Source organism: Arachis duranensis, chromosome 8 (assembly GCF_000817695.3).
Source record: "Arachis duranensis cultivar V14167 chromosome 8, aradu.V14167.gnm2.J7QH, whole genome shotgun sequence".
NCBI classification, from domain to species: domain Eukaryota; kingdom Viridiplantae; phylum Streptophyta; class Magnoliopsida; order Fabales; family Fabaceae; genus Arachis; species Arachis duranensis.
The window spans coordinates 27,305,013-27,314,031 of NC_029779.3; the positions used below are offsets into that span (position 1 = coordinate 27,305,013).

A 9,019-nucleotide genomic window follows, 5' to 3' on the forward strand; every position below is an offset into this window, starting at 1 on the left:
AAATATAAAAACAAAGATGTTTAAGTCATTTTGTAAAAGTTAATAAAAAAAAAATATATTTGTCATCTATTAATTAATTATAAGGATATTTGAATAAAAATAATAATATAATATTTTTTTTAAAAAATAAATGTTACGTATAATCTCATATATTTTTATTTGTTTATATTTTTATGGTACCAATACCTATAAATTTATCATTATAGCTTAGTAAACACCTACACAATAACATGACAAAAAACATCAACTTGATTATGTATATGAAAAAAAAAAGCTTAGTGATACAAGAAAAATTGTTCTTAACATGTATCCAGAAGCATCTGTTGCCTTCAAAGCCATCCTTCTTTTTTTTTTTGGACTTGGAAGCCATCCTTCTCAAACAGTACTAACCACATCACAAATGTCACTAGTACTTCCAAGTTTTAGCCCACAAACTCCCATATCAGAATGATTGGATGTTAACATGAAAAAAAAAAAAAGAATGAAAGAACATGACAACACCAAACACATTCTCTACAATTCCCATATAAAGCACCCCCCTTTCCTTTTCAAGCAAATTGTAATGGTGGTAACAAATTTTCCTTTGTCATATCACTAACACGTGACAACAATAATAGCCAAGGGTGTGTTCTAATTAATATCTCAACTTGTTAATTGGTTACAATAATAATAATAATATATTGATGTAATTAAGATAATTAAAATCAGCCCACAAAATCATGGATCATGTGTCCTCCAAAGTGACGCCTAAGCTGCTCCTCTTGTAACTGTTGTTGCTGCTGTTGGTTTTGCACAACAGCTTCAACACCATGCCTTAGACCCAATGTTAGTGACACAGATCCAAGCCCACCAACCTGATGATCACGCCTGCTATATGGCATAAAACCCATCATCAGTGACCCTTCATCCATGCTTGTTGAACTCATCTCACATTCCAATTTAGACCTCTTCTCTTGGCTCCATTGTTCTTCATTGGTTGTTGACTCCATTTCAAGTTCCATACACTGATGAGACTGCTGTTGGTTCTCAGGAATCAAAGAATGCATGTCGAACTTGCTTTGAGTCCCCTCTATTACTCTATGCTGTTGGCTGCTGGAACCATCTTCATTAACACAAGCTCTCTCATTTTCAGTACCAGGGTGATTGTTGTTGTTGTTCTTGTTGGCACCTGTTGTGCCTTTTGTTTCAAGCATGTGTATTTCCTCAACCATTGGCTTCCACACTCGGACTCGAGCATTTATGAACCAATTCGACACCTACATTAATCAGTTTGTTACATATTTAGAGCGTCTAGGGTTAGTAAAAACTAAAGAGAAATGTTTCTTGTACTCATTCTTCGCTACATAGTAAAGTATTTATACTGACTGGTCCCATTCCCTTGCATGGGATGAAAATATGAAAATAAAAATGCATACTTTATGACACTGTTTAAAGCTACCATATGAACATTGTAGATTACAAATTCAACGAACTGAATAAAAGGACCAACAGACAAAATGATGAATTTGAAAGGAATAATCCCCCACCTGGTTTCGCGAAAGACCTGTTTGTGTTGCCAACATGTGTTTATCAGTGTCTGTGGGGTAACTGAAATGAAATTCAAACAAGAAAAGTAAATAAATAATAAAAAACTGTACCAAAAATTCAATCTCCTTTTATTTCTTTTTCTAATACATGGAAGAAGAGTCAAAGGAAAGAAACAGAGAAAGAAAGAGGAACATACGGGTGAAGAAAATGCTCAAACAACCATGCTTTGAGAATTGCCACAGAATGTTCCGGCAAGCCTCTTTGGGGCCTCCAGACATGTTGCTGGGGTTCAACAAGGCCAGTGCCACCCCTCCCAGATTTGTTCTTTTGAAAGCTTTGGTCCATGCAACTTAATCTTCCCATGCTAGTGGTGTCATCTTTACCACAAGTACTGGTTCTTGGTACTGAGAAATCCTCTCCCAACACTTCACTTATATGTTTGAGCTGATCTGAGATGGAATTTTTGAGGCACTTGAAGTGCCTCGATACCGACTTAAGAGCCAAGGAGATGTAAGGAGTGGCGGAACTAAGACCTGCTACTGACTCAAAGGATGAAACAACCATCTGCATTTGTTGATGGTACTGCCTGTATCTCCTTGTAACCTATCATACATGGCCCAATAATGCAACAGTGTCATATTCTTGGATAAAGCATTTGTGAAGTCTAACATTAGCATAACCCAAGAATCATTCATTACAAACAAATATCGTGACTATCAAGGAACTGCCGCATGCCTAATAAAGCAACATTGTAAGATTGTAACAAATATGAAAGAAACTAAGCACTTAGGGCCATGTTCTATTTCTTACTCTTTGGACCTCTAGATAGTAGATAGAATAATAAAATTTCAGGAACTAATGGCAAATACTCGCCAAGATTAGCAACAAAATAACTTCATAACTGCATTAACCCAAAGCCGATCATGACTAGAACCTTAAAACATTACATACCAAATTTGCCAATGATGCAAGAACGACATAGAATAGGGTCCAGGCTAAAAACAACATAAAAGAATTTTTCTTCTGAATCTTTGTGCCAAGAACAGGATTATTTACTCGAATACATCAACTTGGGCATACAAAAAGACCCGTAGCTGAATGTTGATACATGGAAATAATCCACAAATTAAATGCACATCACTGAGTTTATCAGTTAGTGACACATTTTATTTATATTTTTATAGGGAATGTAATTTATTGGGGAGAATGAAAGATTCATGAAATGAGTAACTTTACTAAAAACACATTTTTCAAGTATTAAAGAATAGAAGTACTAAAGACATCCGTCCAAAAACGCTACAATCATGATGTCCGTCAAGATAAGGAATAGCTCTTAGAAAGTTATACAGCCAATTCCATAACGAGTAAGGAGCTAATTTAATTTCTTGTTTGGAACAATTATTTACATCATATCCAGAATCTCTAGGTTAATAATATACAAAGAGAGGTTAAGAATTAACCACTAAAAAAAATGATACACCAATAATTCATATTTTATGATTTCTATATTGTTTTTTGTCAACATGCAGAGAGATTCCATTGAACTGCCAAACTTTAAAACAAATAAGTACTAAATCAAACAAATTTTCACTACGAAAATTTACAAAATATGATTTTGACATCTAACTAAAAGAAAGGGAGAAGAATCCAATGGAATAAGGAAGCGAACATTGGAACACCCACAAATGGTTGAATAATGAACATTTTATAGAACACAATTAGTCTCTGCACTAAGAATCTATAACCAAGGATAATTAGTTTAGTTTATAACATCAAATACATACACCAGAGCACGATAATAACATATAATAAAACCAATTCATTGTTAGGATTATTGGACGTTACCGGTTTCCTCTTTCATTCTTCTACATCAAATTTGCCAAGGATCGAATAATGGTAGTCTTTGGCACATTATTTATCTATTTATATATTTAAAAAAGACAAGACAAGAGCCACAATTCAACAAGAAACATCATATTAATACGACCATAGAAAGGAACACCCCTTTATATTCCACAAGGGAGGAACAAAATGATGCAACTGTAAACCAAGACAGAAAATCATGAAAAAAAAAACTGAGATAAAGTAAGATAAATTGAATCAGATATTAAGAAAAAGGATGCAATTATGCTCCCCCCAAATTCAATATTTGTTAAATGCTATATGGCAGATAGTGCAGTAAAAGCAAGAGGCCTTTTTTCCATTTTTGACAGACAATATGCCCAAATGAAAAATATAGGAAAGTAAATCATATAAAAGCAGGTTAATCATGATAGAGCGAGGGAAAACCAACCTCCTCTTGCATGAAAAGGAGCCTTGCCTTCTTTTGTTGGTAATCTGGCCGAGGAGATAGACAAGAACCACTCCCGGTTCCCCAATCTGCTTTATTCTCATTTGCACCATGGAACATAGAAGATGAAGAACCTGAATTGCTACCTTCTTTTGCTGCAGCCTCAGTTTGATTATCGACAGTGATAACATCAGTAGAAGTAGAAGCACTAGCTTCTCCAGATAACCTTTGTGTGACATCACGTGATTTTGAAAATCTTGGACTAGATATACGGCAGAACTCATCCAATAACTGTTGTGCTGATTTCAAGAACCTTGAGCTCTTGAGAATAGTAGCATAACCAGTGAAAGGGCCAAGGGGACCTACATTCCTATAGCTAGTGCTTGAAGGCACCCCCACTGGATCTTGAGGTGATTTCCCAGAATCTCTTGAAACTATAGATGGCTTCATGAAAGCTCTTACATACTTCATGTACTGAGGATCCTTACATTGAAGATCATCAGATGCAGACACTTGCTCAAATTGAGACACAGAAGTCTTTGATTGTGAATTTGATGACAGTGATAAAGACAAGCTCTGAGGATTCGAATTGCTCATTAGAGGTCGTCCAGAGTGTTCATCATCCTTCTTGTCTATGAAACCAAGTGGACTACTATTCCATCGAAGGGCGTTGTCAACTGTTCGATTCGTCCAAGGATTACCACCGGCGCAACGAAATTGATTCGGTTGGTTTCCATAGCTTGGATGAAGGTCAAGTCCACTACCATCTCCAACCCAAATTCCATGGCCAGGTTGCTGCATCAATAAGGCCATGTTGTCTGATCCTTGCGCACTTATAGAAGCGGACTTGACAATATCCTGCAAAGTATTCTGATAAAAAGGCGACAACGATGATGAAGAAGAAGGATGATGAAGTACTCCTCCTCCCAATTGCTTCTGAATTTCTCTATTAGCAATTACATCTGTGAATTCATTGTAACAACTAGGCTTCTCATAGTGCTGGTTATAAGACACATTATTCATCTCAGTAGCCAAATGAGTAGTAGTGTTGGGATTATTGCTTTCATTATTAGCCATAGAACTGCTTCCTGATGCATAATTTACAAACCAATCACACCCTTGATTACTGTTAGCACTGCTTCTCCAATTCCCCAAACTGCGCAGTTCACTTTGATGCATCATTACCCTACTGCAACTACTACTAGGTTGTTCAGCTGCTGCAACAGTAGCTAGTTCGTGATACTCCAAAGGGTTCAAAGGCGTTGATAAGAAATTGGACACTTGTGATGAATAAACACCTGGTGGTGGTGGGTGAGGCTCATCATCAAGCATGTTGTGTGCATTTCTAACATTCCTTACTTGAAGAAGATCCAAGTTGAATTGTTCCAAATTGTTGGGGAAATCCTGTGATTGTGGATGGTGAGAAATGTTCTGGACTCTCAATTTATCACGCCGAATTTGCTGTGCTACATGATGAGGAGACTGATGATCAGGCCTTAAACCACTCATTCCAACCCACCAAGTTTCACTACCATCCAAAAAACCATATACACTTTAAGTCCTTTCACCCTGCATCACTTAATATTATATGGCAAATTAAATAACATCTTTTTTAAAAGAAAACAACAAACAAATTAAATACACATCCTCAGTATAATTTCAGAAATAAAATAAATTCTGAACCGAACAAGAGTTATTATTACGTTGAACTGTAGAGTCTAAACTCAATAGAGAAAGATGACAAGAGAGGAACTACCATCATAAATAAAACAAAAATAAAATTAAAAAATTGAGAGCGAAGAAAAAACTACTGGGTTACGTTATTCTATGTTCTCTCACCTATAGAGCTTTTTTTCTTTCTCAAATAATTCTCACTTCCTACATCAAATACAAAAATCACAAAACAGCTCCAACATGATGATGGTGATGATGCTTTTCTTTTTTTCACCCCCCACCAAACAGTGCAATGTCCCAATCCGCTTTTGTCGGCAATAACAATGATTGAATCAACATCATTGAAGAACAACTTCCACTACTACCCAACTAGAAGCGCCCAAGGCTCCCTTAATTATCATACGTTTGATGAGTATCACAACGACGACCTACTGAAACCCTAGTTCGAGATCTAGTCACCAAATCTAGCCAAAATAATATATATCTATATAAAAACCTCAAAAGAAGGCTTATTTTCTCGTTTGTTTTGAAATTGAAACTAAAAAAGTAAAGTTAGTTCGAGAGTTTAGAGTAAAAGTGGAGGAATCTTTGTAATACATGCGGTGAAGCTGGAAAAAAATGAAGACGAAGAAGAAGAAAGACCACAGGTACGTGCGTGGAAACTAGAGGGAAAACGACGCAGAGCCATGAAGCCCGAAACGACACAGAAAAGGAAATAATATAAAATAATAAGTAAAAAATAATTATATTAATAATAAATAAATATTATAATCAATAATATAATAGTAGTAGCAGGTTTGAAGGGAAGAAAGGAAAACGTGAAGTTGATTATGGAGCTAGCGTAGTGGAAACCTGTGAGAAGAGGGAGTTTTAGGTCATTTTGATATTACCTTCTCTTATTGTAAGCTATTATATGAAGTTGGTGATGGAGGCACACAGCGTCTTAGAATTCAGGTGCTGAGAAGAAGAAGAAGAAGAAGAAGAAGAAGAAGAAGAAGAAGAAGAAGGAGGAGGAGGAGGAGGAAGAAGAAACTGCTATCTCTCTAACATACACCACAAGTCAACAATCATTATCATGGCCCCCTTCTTTACCCTTTCACACTTTCACGCTTAAATTGACGTAAAGTTGCAGTTCCAGACTTAATACATGATTAATTAACTAATGCTTATTAATTACAGGAACATAAGCTGAGAAGAAATTCCATGTGCTCAATATTCAACGAGTGTGGACCCTTCCTTCACTTGCGTTTCTCCCTCAGCTTCTTCTACTCCCAGAAGCTCTGTGCTTTTGAGATTCTGTTTTAGTTTGTTCTCTTCATATTGCTTTAATTTATTGCTGTGTTTGTTTTCTCATTATTATTATTATTATTGTTTACTCATCCATTTTTTTAGATATAACAAAATAACAAATACATAATTATAAATATTAAATTTTAAAAAAGTTTAATTATTACCCCTTAATATTACCGGAATAAATAGAGCTGTGACCAAATTTTGTCTTATTTTCTGACATGATAGTTTATTTAATGGTATTTATTAATTAATTGTTTTTACGGACTTTACCAGAAAATAAATATTAAAATTATGAAAATATTTAATAACAAAAAATATTAATAAAAAATAATTAAAATTTATTTAATTTAATTTAATTATTATAATAATTAATAAATATTAAATAAAATAAATTTTAATTAGTTAGGTTTGATGATATAAATAGTTAAATACAGAAATGCCGTGAGATGGTCCGCAAGGCGAAGCAAGGTAATAAGAAAATTAAAGTTGAGTGGGTACAGCTGTCTGTGGTGTGTGGTAGTGTTATTCATTTCAAACAATCCATATACATATTCAGTGGCAGTGCCAGTGATGTTGCTGTTCCCTGCCTCCTGCTCTCTGTCTGTACTAATGTACTATCTATATATCCCCACTTAATTACCTCGTTAATCCCATTACTGCATTATTAATAATTACTTAAATTACTAACGAATTGTACTTAATTACCTACCCTACAAGGCTACAACATCTTATCAACGAAAAAGTAATGATGGTTATAAGTTATAACCACCGCTACTAACTCATCATTTTATGCCACGTAACGTAATTATCTGATCAGAGGTCAACTTAATGTTTGGACCATGTGGGTCACTCACACTATTCAATCTGCTGTATTTTATGACACTAATTCTGCGATGACAACCCTCGCTCCTCCATCAACATGGATCAACGCACATGCATATACATGTACGTACATGGATCAACACTCAACTACTCAACAGCTTAATTAATAGGAAGAGTTTTAAGGGTATCGGAACACACGATATTCTGTTATATAAATTATAAAAAAATATATAATATATATTAATTGAAATTAATAGTTAAAATAATTAAAATACTAAAACAATATATGGATGACTCGGTGTCTGGCGCTCTAGCTAGATTAGTAAGGTAAAACTAATGAAAATTATGCAGCCTGTTAATTTAGATTGTCAAGTTTGGAGTATATATAACACAACGCTCTCAATTAATAATATCTCGTAATTAAAAGTATTAGTAAATAAACAAAGAATAATAATACTATTAATTATTTTTAGAAAATAAAATCTTTATAATGCCATTAAAGGAGAAATTTATGCAAGGAGGGGATTGCTTGGAGTGAGGCCATTAATGGGAAGCTAAGAAAATCTAGAACAACAGGTGCTGACATAATGTTGTGTTGTGTGACTGTGACAAATAATTAAGATACTGCTGCGAGGGAGGAAGTAAATTTATAGGGTAACTAGTATTATAAACTTAAATTAATAATAAATTTAAAAAATAAAAAGAATGATATGTGGGGTGGGGGGAAGATTGAGAAAGAAGAAGAGAAAGAGAATAAAGGAGAAGTGTCAGGCTTTATGAGGTAGCTAGGAATTTAGTGTGAAGAAGAGAACAGGCTTTTCTTTCAAGTTTCAATTGTATCGTGTATCGGTAAATGGAGAATTATCACTGCCGTTAAGCAAAAGATATGGTTGCTGGTGTTGGTGTTGGTGTTGGGTTCGAAGCCCCATAACTCTCACTCTTTCTTTCAAAACTCAGTACAATCCACAGGTGACGTTATCTCCAGTTCCCTCTCCCTCCCAACCTCTTTTTAGTTTCCTTTTCTTAATTTCGAAAAAAGTATGAATGTTCCTTAATTAGATTAAGATGTGTATGCACGTACACTAAATAGCAACTTTAAGAAAAATAGTAATCATAAAGTTTTTTAATACTAGATTGTACATGATACATATTCCTGCCAAACTTGTTCATAAGCTTTTTGCAATTTCCATTCGTTACGTTGCTGTCATTGCCAACCCTGGTATTTTCCAATGTGTTGCCCTTTTCAGGCAATACTAGGTTGCATTATTGTCTCTGATTTATAAAGGACTTGATACTGCCTAACAAAATATAACTGGGTTTAATATATGTATATATCTATCTGTATACATGAGTTTTTTTTTAATGAACTAGGTTTGTGCTTAAAAATTATGTTTGTTTTTTTTTTTTTAAACC

At 34.6% G+C, this 9,019-nt stretch overlaps 1 protein-coding gene across 4 annotated transcripts; it reads right to left on the reverse strand.

Annotated features, from left to right (window-relative positions):
* Positions 1-527: 527 nt before the first annotated feature.
* LOC107461750 (BEL1-like homeodomain protein 9) lies at positions 528-6,766 on the reverse strand. 4 transcript variants are annotated; one of them, XM_052252478.1, is made up of 6 exons: positions 6,382-6,766; positions 5,657-5,955; positions 3,821-5,386; positions 1,724-2,130; positions 1,527-1,587; positions 528-1,256 (listed from the first exon to the last, which is right to left on the reverse strand). In XM_052252478.1, exons 3-6 carry the CDS (start codon positions 5,324-5,326, stop codon positions 705-707), a joined length of 2,526 nt encoding a protein of 841 aa, XP_052108438.1. In that variant the 5' UTR covers positions 5,327-5,386; positions 5,657-5,955; positions 6,382-6,766; the 3' UTR covers positions 528-704. The 4 variants fall into 4 exon arrangements, with proteins under 4 accessions (XP_052108438.1, XP_015935790.1, XP_052108439.1 ...); XM_016080304.3 differs by lacking the exon at positions 5,657-5,955; XM_052252479.1 differs by lacking the exon at positions 6,382-6,766 and having other exon boundaries at positions 3,821-5,345; positions 5,657-6,208.
* Between the last annotated feature and the right edge of the window lie 2,253 nt (positions 6,767-9,019).

Coding starts and splice junctions, on each gene's coding strand:
- LOC107461750 (XM_016080304.3), bottom strand. CDS start 5,326: ATGAGTGGTTTAAGGCCTGATCATCAGTCTCCTCATCATGTAGCACAG. Junction 2,131..3,820: donor TCCTTTTCATGCAAGAGGAG/GTTGGTTTTCCC, acceptor CATGTATGATAG/GTTACAAGGAGATACAGGCA. Junction 1,257..1,526: donor CAGGTCTTTCGCGAAACCAG/GTGGGGGATTAT, acceptor TGATTAATGTAG/GTGTCGAATTGGTTCATAAA.